We start from the raw sequence: 18,936 nt of genomic DNA on the forward strand, positions 1-18,936 counted from the left end.
CCTCAACATTTCCATATTTATCCACTCTTTTCCCACGTGGGTGTTATCTAACCAATAACATTTAAACAGAGTCACCTTCTTTTCCTGTAACACCCCGTTCTAGAACCGGTTTGTTAACATTGCATTATGATATTAAGCGCAGTTACAATCACATTGGTTCAATTAAAAATCCGGATAAATTTTTCTTTTTGAACAAAGCCGAATTTAAAATAACCAATTGCGTGACCATAACCATATGACATTGTGGAATAAATGAAATTAAGCTTAACATCATATTCTTATTTTATTTGACCACGTGTTGTTAAATATCTTTAACTCTTTTCTTGTTATCTGAATTCTAACTTCCTTTATAATTCTTATCTCCTACCATATTATAGATCTCTTTGTTAGCTTCAAGTGGGTTCAAACCGTGCTCAAATCAGAGCTCCGTAGCTCGAGTTGTGTCAGTTTTACTAAACTACGTTTTTATAAAATTTTTGTGTAGCGCGTTTTAGCGCTCAACTGGGCGTTAAAACGCCCAGAGGCAGAGAATTTGGCCTTCTCCAGGTATTCAGCGTGCTTTAGCACTCAACTTGCGCGATTTAACGCTCAACTTATGCGCTAAAACGGCCAAGGGCAGAGATTTTCCCTCCATTTCATGAACACAGCGCGCTTTAGCGCCCTTATCAGCGCTGAAACGCTCTCCAACTGGGCAACACATGCCCTCCCTGTTTTCATATAACTTTATGAGAAAATTTCTCCCTCTTTCACCATCCTCTTAACACCTAATAGGCATTATACAACCACTTCAATACATAATTCTTAGCTATTTCAAGACACACAATTATCAAATAGGCATCCATGCCCTTCCATCATATCTACAATAAGTACCATATTACACAATATCCAAGTGTCATTAATACATAACCATGGGACTTAGCTACAAAACACTATGATCAAATCCTTGGCTCCCATCAACAAAAGAGACATCAAAGGAAGTGAGCATAGGCTAAGTCCACCAAAATAAAACATGATGTTCACATATCATTTGGCTTTCAAATGGGAATCCTATACATGGAACTACGAAATGATATGCATAACCAAAATAATGCAACATCCTCATGTATCAATCTAGTCCAAGTATGGCCACTTGCCACCAAAGGCTCCTGTAGCATCTATACCTGAAAGGGGGTCCTCACAACACGGGATGAGATATACGAATACATCTCAGTAAATCAGGGGTCCTTGGAGCATTTCTCCACCTATAGTTCACTCACAATATAATAGCAATAATCATAAATAATACAGTAAATACATATCCATGCAGTGTGTCAAACATCTCCAGGAGACATCCCTCGAGCTCTCATGTTGTCCTAAGGATACTCAGATGCAAATAGTCCTACTGGCCAGCTAAACTACCAAGTATGAATTACGCATCGTCATGCAATATACAGAACATACGGAAACACATCCTATGCCACACCCAGTGCATACACATACATATAACAAAGCATTAAACTACTCTATTGCATTTACATACACTATCAACAACCACTACCCGTTCCGGGCTTGGTGAAATAATAAAGGGATCAACACCCAAGGTTCGATGACTTACCTCAATGAGCTTCAAAGCTTAACCTTTGTTCACTACCAATGAGCAATCAACCAAGCTTTACAACAATACCAACAATCAATACCTACATAAAGGTACTAGACAATCTATCAAGGAAATCCAATGAATACCAATATTGCCATCAACCAACAAACCTATTCACACCACAATGGCATGAACTTACCAATTCAAGTGAGCTAATCAAGCTCCATGGCTTCCTCCAATGGTTGGTCCTTCAATGTTGGTCCACAAGGCTTAATCATATCACCATAAGGGACACAATCAACCATCCAACCAAATCATAGCTTAACAATGCAAGAAATTCCACATGTCGAAGCATGAATTTTTCCAATATATTGAACAACAACCAAAAACGACAATCTAAGTCCATTTCTCCCATTTATTTATCATTCCTAACAATTTTACAAAGGAATTTAACTTCAATCTCTCTCTAACATACCTCATTATTCATGCATTTTCTTAAAACAAAACCCTAATGCACAAATCTTCCAAAATGACAACAAGAGTTGGAGTTTTTACCACAAATACAACCCCAAGGGTGTAAGGAAGAGGCATCAAGCTCAAGGAACCAAGACTTCACCTCTAGCTCCACTATCTCCAAATTTTGCCCCTTTCACCAAGAATGTTTCACTCCACCATGGCTCCCACTTAAAAATAAGCTAGGATCAAGGATGAGGGGAAATTTGAAGTGGTTTAGGCTTTGGAATGGAAGGATTTGAGTAAGAAATGGATGAGTTATGGTTTAGAGCTCACAACCATGGCTTCTCAATTCTCCTTCACGGTTTGTGTCGTTGGAAGAAGAAGAAGAAATGAGATTGGATTTGTGTTTTGTCATTTTTCAAAAATTTAGAAGTTGGAAACGAAATCAGCGAGAAAGTTAAGCAGAAAACAAGAAAGTTTGCACAAGAGCCCCTTTAGAAATTTTGAAGAAGAAGTATGTGAGAACTAAAGAGAACGGTTCATGCAATATCAAGAGGTAAGTTTTTTTTCATTTAATTGTGATACTCTTGTATAGTACTTTAGTTGTGAGCCTCTGACACTCTTATATTTCTTTTTTTTATTTAATTGTGATACTCTTGTAAAGTCTTTCCATAAATTCTATAATAATTGCCTGTTATCACAAAAATAAAAATAAAAGTTCCAAGTTTTTTTAAAAGTTATTTGTAAACAATTCAAAACTTTACTTATTTGATTAAGAATGACAAAAAATAGACAAGGACATGATTGCTTCACTATTGCACTCAATAACCATAGACAAATGTTGTAAAACTTATGAAAACTATATTTATATGGTTTCATCTATTTTTGTTTTCAGGTTAGCAAATGATGGATATAGACACAATTGATTTTTCTCCCACGGACATGGAGACAAATTTCATTTCGGACAACAACTTGGTAATAGATTCTAACTCTCTTGATATGCCACAATCTTTTAGTGCTGAAGAAGTCATTGTTGAGCCTTATGTTGGAATGGAATTTGATTCATTGAAAAAAGTTGAACATTTTTATACGTTATTTGCCAAAGCGAAAGGGTTTAGAATTCGTACCCGCTCTAGTAAAAAAAATTATTACATTTTTGTATGTGTTAGAGAAGGTGAAAATAAGGTGAAAAATGATAATATAGTAGAAGTTAAGAAAAAAACTTCAACCATACGCTCAGGATGTCGAGCATCACTTTGTGTATCAAAGGATAAGAATAGAGAGGTATGAGTTATTAAATCTTTTGACAACAACCATAATCATGTCATGGCCAGTCCTAAGAGTGTGTCTTATTTGATGTGTTATAAAAAAATGAACGGGGCTGCAAAAAATCTTGTTGAAAAGTTCAATGCAGAAGGCTTACTGACTGGAAAGGTTGCTGCAATGTTCAATGGCAGTGATTTAGCTTTTTCAAATAGGGATTGTTGGAACCATTTGAGAAATCTTCGGAGAAAGAACTTAGATGTTGGAGATGCACAAGCTGTTTTCAATTACTGTAAACAAAAGCAAGCTCAAAACTCTAATTTTTTCTATGCAATATAATGTGATGATGATGACAGAATGATAAACTTTTTCTGGGTGGATGCTAGATAAGGTTTGCTTATCAACAATTTGGTGATGTTATTACTTTTGATACAACATATAGAACCAACAAATATAGCCTGCCATTTGCCCCTTTCACGGGACTGAACCATCATCTTCAATCAATTTTATTCGGTTGTGCATTGTTACAAGATGAATCTGAAAAATATTTTGTATGGTTATTTGAAACTTGGCTTGAGGCAATGAATGGAAAGAAGCATGTTTCTATGATAACTGATCGAGATTTAGCTATTGGAGCTGTTGTTGCCAAGGTATTTCCAGAAACACGTCATCATCTATGCTTGTGGCACATTAGAAAGAAGTTTCCTGAAAAGCTTGCACACATATATCACAAAAATTCTACATTCAAGCGTGAACTGAAGAGGTGCATTCGAGAATCATCAAGTATCAAGGATTTTGAAGATGATTGGCAGCGCATAATGGTTGAGTATAGCTTGCTGGAAAATGAATGGCTTCAAAGATTATTTGATATTAGAGAGTCATGGACACCGGTTCATAATAGAAGCACCTTTTTTGCCGGTGTGAATACTACACAAAGAAGTGAAAGAATTAATTCTTTTTTTGACTCCTTTGTTAATTCAACCACAACACTACGAGACTTTGTGGTAAAATTTGAGAAGGCCATTAACAATCGCTATGAGGCTGGAAAAAAAAAGAATTTTGAGTCCCGACATAAGTCACACACTTTGACTATTGGCTCAAAAATTGAAGAACATGCTGCATGAATTTATACAAGAAATGTGTTTGTTAAGTTTCATAATGAGCTTGTTAGCCATTTTACAAAGGAGAAGATTGAGAAAAATGGTTCACATTGTAAGTATCAGGTATCTAATTGTTTTGATACTCGAGATTGTTTTATTGTTGATATAAATTTAGAGTCAAAGAATGCTACATGTGGCTGTCATCTTTTCGAATTTATGGGAATACTATGCAGGCACATTTTGGTGATTTTTCAAGCAAAAAATATTATTCGAATTCCTTGTCAGTACATATTGGAGCGTTGGACAAAAGAGGCCAACAAATGTATAGAGGTGGGTGACATTGAAATTTGGAATAATGAATCAAATGTTTTGAGAAGTATGAATGTGCAACGTAAATTTGACCACTTTTCTAATTTGGCTAAAAGATCCGAAGATGCATACAAGTTTATTATATCAGAACTTGATCGCATTTATAATATGGCCAGTACAATGGGAATGGAAATCGTAGATGTCAATGAAGATCCTATAGAGTCAAATCAACAGAATTTGACATGTGACACAACAAATGATGCTTCAGATTTTAATATCAAAGACCCATATGTTTCACATACAAAAGGAAGAAGAAGAAAGGATTTTGACAAAGTCCCTCTAACATGGAGGTTTAAGAGTGGTCTTGAATTATCGATAAACAAGGCATTGGTTAAAAGGAGAGCATGTAAGTCTTGTGGAGAATATGGTCACTACCAATCAACTTGCAAACAAAAGACAAGTCAGTGTAAGTTATATTGGCTTTAATTTCTTTTTATATACTTTAAAGACCTATGTTACCTGTAAAGTTTAGTTGGTTGTTTAATTGGTTTTTATATCTATATATTTATGTTGTTATTAATTTCCTTTATTAATATCTTTTTTCATTCCCATAGACAAATGTACGCTTAGTTCTATATCCTCCAATCAAATCTGATATATTATGTTTTTATGTTTTGCACAGTTGGAGGAAAACAACTGCAGTTGTTTTGTATGAACTCCCAAAAAGAAGATAAAAATGTTTCTGCAATGGCTCTTCATCACAATTATAGCCTTTAATTTTTTTTTTATTGATTGCAAGAAGGCATCCATGTAAACATAATGAGACATCCATGTAAAATATATTTTAATTTAAAATATTTGTTTTAAGATATTAAAATAAAAAGAGCGTATAAATTCTATTAACCATCTACTACTAATTTGTCAAAAGCTTGCCTTGATACTCCATGTTCTAGAAAGAGACTTCTAATTGATCTAAAACTACAATTCCAATTGGCCTAAGTCTACAAAATTCATTACATAGAAATGGGATGCAATTACTCACTGGTCCTGCTGCCTCCTTATGAGAGGATTATAACTGCATCTATAACCATAAAAAAAAAAAAAGATGGTCGTGATCATCCAGAAAAACCTAATACTTTTTTAAAAAAAAAAAACTATTCATAAATAATATCCAAGACAAAGTTTTTCCTCTTCCTAATTTAATCTTTATTCTCTTCATCTCTAGAACCACCAACAACATTCTTAGCTACAGCCCTCTAGTTGTGAAGGCATTGTCAACAAGCCATGTTTGCGCCAAGTCCACGATACAAAATTTAAGAATGACCAATGTGCAAGAAAAGCTACTAGCCTAAGAAATCAGTTAAAAAAAATCATCAAAGGTTCAATTTGCAAGGATATAGAGACTATATTATAATTATTGACTTGAAGACAAGAAGTGATAATTGTAAATTTAAACAAACAAAAACAAAAAATAAAATAAGTTTATTAGGGCATTGTGATTTATGGGCATAACCAACATGATAGTCCAGTTGAGATAATTTCTCAATTTCCACAACATATGCATTAGGATAAAAAAATGGAAACAAAGGGGGACAAAACTGGATGTAAATCAGCCTCCTCTTTCAATGTAAATTTTCAAAAAAATTGTTTTAAAAAAGGGTTTAACTACTCTTCTGTTGCTTTAGATAATTGTCTTTTGTCATACATACATGGATAAATGTGCAATCTTTTTTTTGTTTTATTTTTAAAAAAAAGGGACCCATAGCTGACTTTGTTAGTGTAGGAAATTCAACTTCTCACAAGCAAAATGAGAAAAGTAAATCCCTTTAAAAAAATACACGTTATTAGTTCCCATTGTCCATTGCCTTTATACCCAAAACCCAAACAAAAAATCCAGGAATATAAAGAGAAGAATAATCGAAGGAAGATCATTGTTAGGGTTCGCATACCTATAACATGGGAGATCGACAAATCCTTGAGGGGAGGGGAGTATTCAGCGGAGGAGATAGAGAGAGTTGTCTAAGTTGTGGGCGAGGTGGAAGAGGCTGATGAAGACGCCGATAGAGAAGAGGGGGAAGAGTTACGGTGGTGTTTGTGTTGGGAGAATGTGTTAAAATAAAAAATAAAAAAGGATGTCACGTGCTCACTAAAGTTTAATAGATTACAGCCATTGGATTTAAGGTAGCTGAGTGGTAAAGATTGAGTGTAAGTTTAAAAATCTTACACTGGTGTAAGATGATCCTTCCCTATATATATATATATATATATATATATATATATATATATATATATATATATATATATATAGGGCTTATCATTTCTCAACCTGCTTGAGATAACTTTATCCCGGGCTACTAAATCATATTCGTACAAAGATGGATCAACAGTGATAAAGGAAGAGAGAGAAAAAGGAAATCATAACCATTCAAAGGTGAATCAATTAATATATAAGGAAATAAATAAACAAAACGACGTAGTTTTTGGTGACCGGAGATAAATATATCTCAAGCAGCTTGACAAATAATTTTCTCATATATATATTGTAAAATGTATAAAAATGTATTTTATCAACCAAATATTAAAGATATCTTTTTGACTATTGTTTAAGTAATGATAACAAGCTTATGTTTCATTTTGGTCTTAAATCTTTGTGAAATTTATTAATTGATGGAATTTATTAACATTATATTTTATATATACATAAGTGTGTATTTGACGTATCAAAGTAGATACTTTTATTGTAGCGTCTAAGAATTGAGTATTACCAATTTTATTTTATTTTTATAAAGCCCCTTTTTGTTTCCAAACAAATTCATATATGGGTTTAGTATGTGTCCTTTTAAAAGAGGTAAGTTGTGTTTTTTTAATTTTTTACTCTATGTATTCTCGATAGTACATAGTTATAACATGAAAAGTTACTCTCTCTTTTTCATTTTTCACGTCAGCTGATGTGACTGAGGAGAGAAAAAAGAGCATCTTTTCATGTCATAACTATGTACTACCGATAGTACATAGAGTAAAAAAATTAAAAGAACACAATTTACATCATTTTAAAACAAATAGTTTTCCCTTCATATATACTTTAAGGAAAAAGTGTATGTCATTTTAAAAGATGTAAAGTCGTATCATTTTAAGTGAGAGAAAGAAAGAGATAAAGGGGAGAAGAGAGTAGGGGGCAAAAGTGTGGGTCTCATCTTTTTGTGAGAGTGAAATGATATAAATTATATCATTTAAAAAGACAAACACATTTCCTATACTTTAAACCAAAGAAATAATTGTCTAGATAAATATTCATCTTATGAAATGATTGAACATAACAAAGAAAGTAGAATAGAGGTGGCTGTTTACCAAAAAAAAAATAAAAAAAAATAGAGGTGGCTGATTGGTTGAGAAAAGGTTCACTGAACAAGGGAAAAGAGAAAATAACTAGTTATGTTTATTTTTTTATTTTTATTTTTAGTACAAACTAGTTATGTTTATTTCAACTAACCAGAGGATGTAAAAGCTCCACAATAAGGGTGTGTAAATGTGTATGATAATTATTCAATTTTCTGACAGTTTTTGGAGAAGATATTTCGTACTTATTTATGTGGTTAGAAAGATTTTTCGTGTAAAAAGAAAAATGTGCTTGATATAACACAGTTTATTTTTATTCATCACGAGAGAGAATGCACAATTAATAAATGGGGAAGAATATTGTAACAACCAAACTAGTGTCAATCAATTTCACTATTAGATTGATTATGTTAATCCAATGATTATATTTATTTTTATCTTTGTATGATTATGATTCCCTATATTTAATGCTTTTGTGATTCCATATATTTAATGTGAAAGCATTAAATATAGGAAATCATAACTATACAAAAGTAAAAATAAATATAAATTGAATATAAATATAATCATTGTCTAAGTTGTGGGCGAGGTGGAAGAGGCTGATGAAGACGCCGATAGAGAAGAGGGGGAAGAGTTACGGTGGTGTTTGTGTTGGGAGAATGTGTTAAAATAAAAAATAAAAAAGAATGTCACGTGCTCACTAAAGTTTAATAGATTACAGCCATTGGATTTAAGATTATCCTTCCCTATATATATATACATATATATATATATATATATATATATATCTATATATAAGGCTTATCATTTCTCAAACTGCTTGACATAACTTTATCCCGGGCTACTAAATCATATTCATACAAAGATGGATCAACGGTGATAAAAGAAGAGAGAGAAAAAAGAAATCATAATCATTCAAAGGTGAATCAATTAATATATAAGGAAATAAATAAACAAAACGACGTAGTTTTTGGTGACCGGAGATAAATATATCTCAAGTGACAAATAATTTTCTCATATATATATTGTAAAATGTATAAAAATGTATTTTATCAACCAAATATTAAAGATATCTTTTTGACTATTGTTTAAGTAATGATAACAAGCTTATGTTTCATTTTGGTCTTAAATCTTTGTTAAATTTATTAATTGATGGAATTTATTAACATTGTATTTTTTTTTTTTTGATAACAATTAACATTATATTTTATATATACATAAGTGTGTATTTGACGTATCAAAGTAGATACTTTTATTGTAGCTAGCGTCTATTCACAAAGAGTGAATTGAGTATTACCAATTTTATTTTATTTTTATAAAGCCCCTTTTTGTTTCCAAACAAATTCATATATGGGTTTAGTATGTGTCCTTTTAAAAGAGGTAAGTTGTGTTTTTTTAATTTTTTACTCTATGTATTCTCGATAGTACATAATTATAACATGAAAAGTTACTCTCTCTTTTTCACTTTTCAAGTCAGCTGATGTGACTGTGTAGAGAAAAAAAACATCTTTTCATGCCATAACTATGTACTACCGATAGTACATAGAGTAAAAAAATTAAAAGAACACAATTTACATCATTTTAAAACAAATAGTTTTCCCTTCATATATACTTTAAGGAAAAAGTGTATGTCATTTTAAAAGATGTAAAGTCGTATCATTTTAAGTGAGAGAAAGAAAGAGATAAAGGGGAGAAGAGAGTAAGGGGAAAAAAGTGTGGATCTCATCTTTTTGTGAGAGTGAAATAATATAATTAAATTATATCATTTAAAAAGACAAACACGTTTCCTATACTTTAAACCAAAAAAATAATTGTCTAGATAAATATTCATCTTATGAAATGATTGAACATAACAAAGAAAGTAGAATAGAGGTGGTTGTTTACCAAAAATAAATTAAAAAAAAAATAGAGGTGGCTGATTGGTTGAGAAAAGGTTCACTGAACAAGGGAAAAGATAAAATAACTAGTTATGTTTATTTTTTTTTTATTTTTTTTAGTACAAACTAGTTATGTTTATTTCAACTAACCAGAGGATGTAAAAGCTCCACAATAAGGGTGTGTAACTGTGTATGATAATTATTCAATTTTCTGAGAGTTTTTGGAGAAGATATTTCGTACTTATTTATGTGGTTAGAAAGATTTTTCGTGTAAAAAGAAAAATGTGCTTGATAACACAGTTTATTTTTATTCATCACGAGAGAGAATGCACAATGAATAAATGGGGAAGAATATTGTAACAACCAAACTAGTGTCAATCAATTTCACCGTTAGATTGATTATGTTAATCCAATATTTATATTTATTTTCATCTTTGTATGATTATGATTCCCTATATTTAATGCTTCTGTGATTCCAAATATTTAATGTGAAAGCATTAAATATAGGAAATCATAACCATACAAAAGTAAAAATAAATATAAATTGAATTTAAATTTAATACTTTATATTTATTTTCACTTTGTTATGGTTATGATTTCCTATATTTAATGCTTTCACATTAAATATAGGAAATCGTAAAAGGATTAAATATAGGGAATCATAATCATACAAAGATGAAAATAAATATAACTGTTGGATCAACATAATCGATCCAACGGTGAAATTGATTGATAGTAATACTAGTTGGTTGTTACAATATCCTATTCTTTAATAAATAATATGTGTTTAATCCTAATAACACATTCTACCACATGTGTACTGTAGAAAGTGTATATCATTTTGAAGGACATAAAGTTGTGTCATCTTAAATGAGAAAAAGAGATAAATTATGTGAGAGAAAATGGGTGGAAAATTTTTTAAAGGTGTGGGTCTCATTTCTTTGTGAGAGTGAAAGGATATAAGATGTATCATTTAAAATGACACACATTTTTTCATGTGTATTTAATAATTAAAGCGAAAGAAAATATAAAAAAAAATTCTTATTTCTACATATTTACGGTGTGCATAGGGGTGGTAAACGAGCCAGGGGCCTTTGGCTCGGCTCGTAAAGGCCTGAGCTCGTTTAATAAAAGCTCGTGTTGGAACCAGGCTTGGACTTGTATAAAAACTCGTTTAATAAAAAGGCCTTAGGCTCTAATTCAGAAGCTCAGCCTTAGAGCCTCCCAAGCTAGCCTAGTATATAAATATTTATTTATACTTTTTATACTACTTGTAATAACTCTCTCTCATCAATTTATTTTACCCAATTTTATTGGTTTAACAGACTTTTTAAATGATTTTGTTCTATATTATGCTATTTGGATATATATTGAATTTATGTATATTTATGGAATTACTAGTGCTGTTATATATTATCCTTCATCCTCCTTCACACAAACAAACCCACAAAAACTCATTCGTTCCACTGTGCACTGCTCGTTTGTGTCAATTTATTTTTTATTTTATTTTTATTTTTGTTGGCACTTTTTTTTATAATGGGCTAAGATAATATAATCTGTTATCTACCTTCTCTCACTTTAATTTTATTTATTTATTGTAGACTTTGTAAATTATTGCTGCAAATTAGAAGCTAAGGTTTCTATCTGGAAATTGATTTTTTGTGAAATTCTATTCTCTTATTTTTATTCTTTAACATGCTAACAGGCTAAGACAGGCTTCACACAGGCTTTTATTTTTTTGTAAATAAACCAGACCACAAGCCAATATTATATTCGTAACAGGTAACAGGATAAGGCCAGTCGGACACGTTTAAATACAGGCTTGGCCCGTTAAGATTAAAGCTCGGCTCGGCTCGGCCCGTTAACACCCCTAGGTGTGCATGACAATCATTTTATTTCCTAGCACTGTTTCTGAAAAGAAATAATTCTTTTCTATTTCTGTGCCATGGAACAGTTTCTGAGAAAAAAATGTGTTTGATAACATGTTCTATTTTTATTCTGAGAATGAGAATTGTGTTTGATAACACAACAAATAATATAATAAAAAATAATTCCTATTAAATATAAAAAAATTCTGGATCATCACTTTCCTTTTCGCATGATGTGGTTGTGGTGGCGGCGGCGGCGGTACGGTAGTGGTGGTGGCAGTGACATGGTGAAGATAGTGGTGGTGGTTGTGACGACAGTGGATGCGACGATGGCGGTGGTAATCATGGAGGCAGCGATGGTAGTGGTGGGGATGGTGGTGGTGGAGGTGACGGCAGTGGTTGCGACAATGGTGGTGAGTATGGTGGTTGGTGGCGGCAACAATGGTAGCAGTGGCATTGTGGTGGTGGTTGTGAAGGAATCACAGTGGGGGTGGTGGCGGTGGCTACGGCGGTGGTGGTAGGTGACAGTGGTGGTGGCGATGGTGGTAGTGGTGGCAATGACATGATGATGGTAGTGGTGGGGGTGGTGTAATGGTGGCGATGGTGGTGGTGGTGACGGTAATGGTTGTGACGATGGTGGTGGTGGTTGGTGGCGATGAGGGTAGTGGCAGTGGCGTGTGATGACGATGGTGGCGGTGGCGACAGTGGTTGCGATGATAGTGGTGGTGGTGGTTGATGGCGGTAGTGGTGATGGTGATGGTGACGGTGATAGTGGTGGCGGTGGTGGCGGCGGTAGTTGTGGTGGTGGTAGGTGTGGTGGTGATAGGTGGAGGTGGTGGTGGCATCGTGGTGGTGACGACGACACTAGTGCTACGATGGTGGAGAGTGATTGAGAGGGATAAGTGTTTCTCATTTTGTGCCCAGGAACAGAAAAACAGAAATTTTTTGATTCATTTTTCTGTTTCTCAGCACAAACATTAAACTGGCTCATCCCGGGAACAAAAAAATAAACCGGTTTTACCAAACGAGTTTCCTATCCATTTCTGTTCCCGGAACATAAATTAAAAAAGAATTAATTCCGGGAAGGTTGTCATTCACACCCTTATATTTGTAAACTAGCGATTTATTATCTGAATTAGAAAATTAACTTGGTTTTATTAAATATTATTTTTAACCATTTATTAGAGGCGGAATACAGTCAAACAGTGAAAAATAAAAATGAACGACACTAACGGAGTGTTTGGTAGCCGTCTTCGTCCGAAATAGCAAGTCAAATTGGATAAGGATTTCGTTATGACAACGTTTGGTAAAAATTTTAAAAAAATTATGCCAGCAAAACTGAGTACCCGGGCAACGAAAATTGTGTGAAAAATTGCAGTGAGTGTACTGTGCATGATACCCACATCGAAGGTGGTAATATGTGGTTGCCTGGGAAAGAAAAAAATGAACTCAAAAATATTGTCCAAAATGACACTTATTTACTGTTGACCATCACTGGTGAGTATCTTTCTAATTGTAATTTACACAAATTATCATCAATATTTTACTTTCTACCAAACATTGACTTTGAAAACTTAAACCAATTTTTCTGTTAATTTTTCGCCCTATCAAACAACTTTTTTCTCATTTTCCCACCAAACTCATTTTTTCACTATTTCCCTAATCATTATATTTCCCTAGTAACAAAAATTTCTCCTCTACCAAACACCCCCAAGGGAGTTTCAAAGCAATGTTATCATAACCAACCAGGTCATTAATCCGACCGAGATGTTGGGTTATTGGTTTACTAAGTGAATCACCGATTAAATTACATGACCCGGATTAGTACATAAAACCTATATTTTATACATAAAATATTCAAATACATGTAAACAAATTATTATACTGGGCTACAAACATATATAGTTTTTGTAGGGATAAAAAAAAGTCATATATGGTAACCACATACAATATACTATAAAAGAAATAAATAAAGAAAAAAGAAAATTCAAAATATCATGTAAACATATATAATTCCTCTACTAAGTATCCTCAACTAGGGGTGTTCATCAACCGATCCAAACCGATTCAAACCGCGGTAACCGATAATCGAATAAACCGATAACCGAATAAACCGAAAACCGAAAAAAAATCGCAAATTTTAATTGGATTGGATCGGTTTTTGGATGGGTTGATGAAAACCGATCCAATCCAAACCGATCCAATATATTAATTCTCCTCTACCTATTTGAGTCTTTCCCTAATCCCCTCTACCTATTTGGGTCTTTCCCTAAACATAGCCTAAAAATTTCTAAACCCAAGACCCATTAACCCATCAATTAAACCCAAGAAAAAATCTAGTCATATCTTATCAACACAATTTTATCTTTATAACTTCATATCTCATTGCCAAAAAAAAAACTACATTATAGTTTACTAATGCTTTTGTATTTAAAAAATAAAAATAAAATTACAAAGTCAATATATACAAAAGATGTTATTTGCACAACAATCATGAAATAAATATTAGGATTTTCAAAAAACCGAAAACTGATCCAATCCAAACCGAAAAAATTGGATTGGATTGGATCGGATTTGAAAAAAAATTCGAACCGAATGAATGATTATATGATCAAACCGAAGGAATTGGATCGGATGAATTTTGCTTCCAAAACCGATCCAATCCAGACTGCGAACACCCATATCCTCAACTAATCATATTTAATAATTATAAGCCATTTACCAACAACTCTTCCCATAAAATTGGATTTATAATTAATACGTTATCTTCTCTTAATTTACTGTTCTGCAAATTGCTTCAATCCCTGGAAGCTGAAATTTGATGTTACTGTAAGAGAGTATACTACTAACAAACAAAATTTCAAATGTTTTTTAAAGCAGTTTCAGAATACGAGACAACTTTGGTTTTTGGTTTAGGGTTTTTGTTTTTTGTTTTTTGTTTTTTTTTTATAAAAATCCATAATCCGCCGATTTTCATGACCCAACCGGGTCACCGGCTTTGACCAGATTTAACTGGATCCAATACATGACCGGTCCGATACTTGACTCAAACTGATCTTATGATCAGTTCGCCAAGTTTCGGTTGACTCGACCAGTTCGAACCGGGTCTAATTAATAACACTGTTTCAAACTTGGACATGTTTGGAATTGGTTTTTTTTTTTTTATTCTTCAAAACTATAACGTAATACGAATTCTGAAAATTAATTTTAAAAATAAAAAAATTAGAAAACATATTTGATGATAATTAAGTCTAAAGTTAAAAAGAAATTGAATTGCTTATAAAAGTAAGAGGGAGAATATTCTCACTACTAAATTTTTTCACTACCAACTTACTACCTATCTAATTATCATTGGATCAAATAGAGAGAATGCTAAAAAAAAATTTGAAGAGAAAGAAAATATTAATTACCTATCTAATTTTTAGTAGTGAGAATATCCCTCCTCTAAAAGTAAGGGGAATTGTTTTCTCATTTAATATGAGATAAAATATTTTTTCTACATACATATATAGAGAGGTGAAATCCATTTATATTTTTTATCTTTCCTCTATTCTCTCTTCTCTAGATGTGTCTATAAAAAAATTGGTTTATCTTATGTTATATAAGAAAAACAATTCCCTAAAATAATCAACTATTATAATTATAAGATTGCTAAAGCAATTTAAAATGATATCAAGTAGAATTTATTTATAAAAATACCTTTGATGAATCTTCCTAATTATAAAATGGGACATGATATTGTGACAACCTTACAACCAATGTTACTACCAACCAATCTCACCGTTGGATTGGTAGTAGCGATCCGACGGTCCTCGTTTAATCCCTAAATATCCCCCGTCTTCGCTGCTCTCTCTCACTATAGGCTCTGCCACAGCCGCCGCCTCCTCCCCCACTGCCACCTCTCCCCCTTTTTACTTCCATGCACGAACTTGTATTTGATAAGTTCGATTTCACCGAAAATCAGAGTGTCAAAAACAGAGTTGCTACTACCCTTGCTCTGAAGCGAGAACTCCAAATTAATGCAAATCAAATTGAGCTTGGTTTAGCTACTATTCGTCAGTCAAAAGATTACAAAGAGATTCATAGTAATATTAATGTTCCAAATGGCATAGATGCATCCTTTAACGATACAAATAGGCTTGTTAAGTATAACCCCAGTAGGTATCTAAGATATGTAGTTTTAGGTTACCTTATGGTGGTTCATTAATGAGAACTCTCGTAGGTAGAACGAAGCATACCATGTTTAAAACCTAAGCAGCGTCACGTGTATGGCTATGGGGGAGGCGGCGGTGGCAGAGCCTATAGTGAGAGAGAGAAGGGAAGAGAGAGAAGGGGGAGAGAGAGAAGCGAAGACGGGGGGATATTTAGGGATTAAACGAGGACCGTCGGATCGCTACTATCAATCCAACAGTGAGATTGGTTGGCAGTAACATTGGTTGTAACATCACTTAGTTGTCACAATATCTTGTCCCTTATAAAATAATCACCATAAAAATAATAAAACCAAAAATTTATTTTTGAGAAATCCGTAAAATACTCTTTAATTTTAATGTTAAAAGTATAAAATGTATTTATTGTTGAGAGTCATTTTCACAGCACAATCCTATCAAGCAATTTTTTTTCCCTACAGAGTAAAAATCTGTTTGTGGAAATAGAAATTACACAGGCTCTTGGACTCTGTTTCGCACTTTAGTGTTGCCATGCGACACTCACTATTATCACCGCCGTGCCAAACTCACGGTGGAGCAAACTGATAGCATTGCAAACAGCGCATCACTAAAATCCTTATCAGTGGGCACTGGGCACTGGGCACTATAGCTCGCTTTGTTAACCTACGGATTCAGCTCATATAGACCAAACATGGTTGAAATTCAAGACCAGATTGAGTCAAACGTAGATCTGGAATCCTAACATCAAATATTCCAAGCAAGAATTTTCTTCCATTAGGTCATTGGTCTGAGCCAAGACTCCGACAATTTGCCCTGCTATGCTTCCAAATATACCAGAATCACGAGAATAACGCAAAATTTTTACACTGGACACTAGAATTAGAATCATCAAAGCTAAAAATAATAACAAAACAGACTGAGAGGCTAATTTAACCATTAGTTAATCGTTAAAAAAGTTTAAATACAGAGAAATCCGCCTAAAAACTATGCCTCGCGGCACCATCTTTTATATCCCTTCAGAAATATAACTGTCCTCACCAAACCAGAAACACCACAATTTAACAAGATGTCATGATTTCAAGATCTCAGTTTGCATTTAAGATGCGTTTCACAAAACCCATTCCACTAAAGTAGCAACACCAAATCCTGTTGCAGAGCGCTGCTTATCATTCCACACTGGACCAGCCAAGTCAATATGCATCCATTGGACCTTTTCATCAACAAACTGGAAAGCACAGTTGTTTCAGAAAACCACGCCATAAATATGCAAGAGGACTACAGATAAAAGCCAGGCAACTAAGAAGGCACACATTATCAGTGTTATTTAACAAAGCATCTGTTTTCCTCCCAGTAGGTTCCTTTATAAATAGTTTCTACAATAAATTTTCCCTCCAAATCAAGACAGTTCATACATCATCCAACCCACTTCATGTGCAACACTCCTACCAATAAGTAGTAGCGGAACACAATCATTTGTAGAAACATGGAGTTTGAAAAAGGGGTATAGCATTCAGATACTATTTTATCACTCCGTGGTAGCAATGGACCATTAGGTTAAGGAGAAAAGTCAAAGCAATCAAATTATACATTAAAAGCATATACCTGCTTTAAGAAAAGAGCAGCAGTAATAGCACCACCTTGTCGACCACCAGTGTTCACCATATCAGCTACTCCTGATTTCATTGACTCCCAATAACTTTCTTCTAATGGCATCCTCCATAGTTTCTCCCCACTCACTTCAGAAGCATCAAAAATTTCTTTTGCTAGGTCATCACTGGGTGTAAACACACCTTTAAAAACAATAGATAGCAATAGTAAACAGTTAATAGTGAATAATTCATTGCATGAGTTCAGAAATTGATGAGAATGCAAGTTCCAATAGCATTAGTAAACAGTTAATAATGTGGATACTTCCACAGATATGTCTCTTTCAGGTTCTGCCTCTTCCAGAGCTTAGCTATTCTCTTTACCCACGATATTACAATTTTTCAGAACCAACCAACTATAAGTTGGGCCTTTTTTTCTTACTCAAACAAATACTGGTAGATGGTTATTCAAATCCATACAAAATACTTGCAATTTTAAGTTAATAATTACCTGCAATTGAGGGTCCAAGAGCAACTATACAGGCCCCAGTTAATGTTGCCAAGTCAACTATCTGAAGAACAGTTGGTCAATCTGTTAGCAGAGTTCTAAAACCAAACTATACAACTAAAAAGTTGTAAGCTTGTTTAAAACAATTTCATAATCCAAAATACAATGATGACAGGCGCATTAGATGATGTAAACACAAAAATCCCAAAGTCAGTACTTACACAGAACTGAACCGAAACTCCACATATAAAAAAAAAAAAAACCAATCCCCATTAAACCCGACTAGCGAACGTCGGGTGAAATTAATATATATTCATCAAATAATTGAATTTTACTTCAGTAAGACAGGACAAATTGGAACGGTTCTAACATTTTTTTCTAACTCTAATTAGAAATGAAATCATTAATGACCAAATCCATCAGACACCCAATATTAAATGTTAAGCCAATCCGTTATGATCTATGGAAATATTAGAGAGATTAAGCTGCATAGCGGCATACCTTTTCAACACCTTGGTTACAAGCATACACCAGAGCATCTGCCAGGGTAAGCCTACCCTCGGCATCTGTGTTATTCACCTACACAAGAGGTTAAGCCAATGTCACGTTCTTAATGAATAAACAAGGCCAAGTATTACACTTCTGCCATCATATAGATTCAGAGGCCAAAACTAGAATTCGTAGACTTCCAGTTGTATAAAATGTATTTATGTAACAGTGACACAGATATGGCTAGGATAGATTTGCAATTATACACTAAGAATGATTCCAAAAGTTTGAAAAATAAAAACATAAATATATCAGGTCAACTTCAAAAATATAAAAAATAACTGATTAAAGGAAATATCTTGAGTTAATTTATAAAAAAATTAAAAATAAACACAACTA

The 18,936-nt window shown here is 33.3% G+C and overlaps 3 protein-coding genes across 3 annotated transcripts; 2 read left to right on the plus strand and 1 right to left on the minus strand.

The window, feature by feature from the left end:
* The first annotated feature begins 3,403 nt into the window (after positions 1 to 3,403).
* Positions 3,404 to 4,419, plus strand: LOC133311783 (protein FAR1-RELATED SEQUENCE 5-like). Its single transcript, XM_061512885.1, has 2 exons — positions 3,404 to 3,574; positions 3,682 to 4,419. Exons 1-2 carry the CDS (start codon positions 3,404 to 3,406, stop codon positions 4,417 to 4,419), a joined length of 909 nt encoding a protein of 302 aa, XP_061368869.1.
* A 192-nt stretch (positions 4,420 to 4,611) lies between these two features.
* On the plus strand, positions 4,612 to 5,190 carry LOC133311785 (protein FAR1-RELATED SEQUENCE 1-like). The gene has a single exon (XM_061512886.1). The coding sequence runs from the start codon at positions 4,612 to 4,614 to the stop codon at positions 5,188 to 5,190; it is 579 nt and encodes a 192-aa protein (XP_061368870.1).
* Positions 5,191 to 16,963: 11,773 nt separating this feature from the next.
* On the minus strand, positions 16,964 to 18,627 carry LOC133311786 (leucine aminopeptidase 2, chloroplastic-like; the record flags this gene model as incomplete). Its single annotated transcript, XM_061512887.1, has 4 exons — positions 16,964 to 17,179; positions 17,557 to 17,744; positions 18,052 to 18,112; positions 18,550 to 18,627. Coding segments are annotated over 4 exons (444 nt in total), but the record flags the coding sequence as incomplete, so codon positions are not given.
* Positions 18,628 to 18,936: the final 309 nt, after the last annotated feature.

The sequence above is a fragment of the Gastrolobium bilobum genome, unplaced genomic scaffold (assembly GCF_033153095.1).
Source record: "Gastrolobium bilobum isolate Gb01-03AN ecotype WA unplaced genomic scaffold, APGP_CSIRO_Gbil_v1 utg23642, whole genome shotgun sequence".
Classification (NCBI taxonomy): Eukaryota; Viridiplantae; Streptophyta; class Magnoliopsida; order Fabales; family Fabaceae; genus Gastrolobium; species Gastrolobium bilobum.

What these genes read in the sequence shown, in the direction of transcription:
- LOC133311783 (XM_061512885.1), top strand. Translation starts at nt 3,404, where the DNA reads ATGAACGGGGCTGCAAAAAATCTTGTTGAAAAGTTCAATGCAGAAGGC. An exon ending in ATGTTGGAGATGCACAAGCT is followed by an intron (nt 3,575 to 3,681) that starts GTTTTCAATTAC and finishes GGTGGATGCTAG; the next exon opens with ATAAGGTTTGCTTATCAACA.
- LOC133311785 (XM_061512886.1), top strand. Translation starts at nt 4,612, where the DNA reads ATGGGAATACTATGCAGGCACATTTTGGTGATTTTTCAAGCAAAAAAT.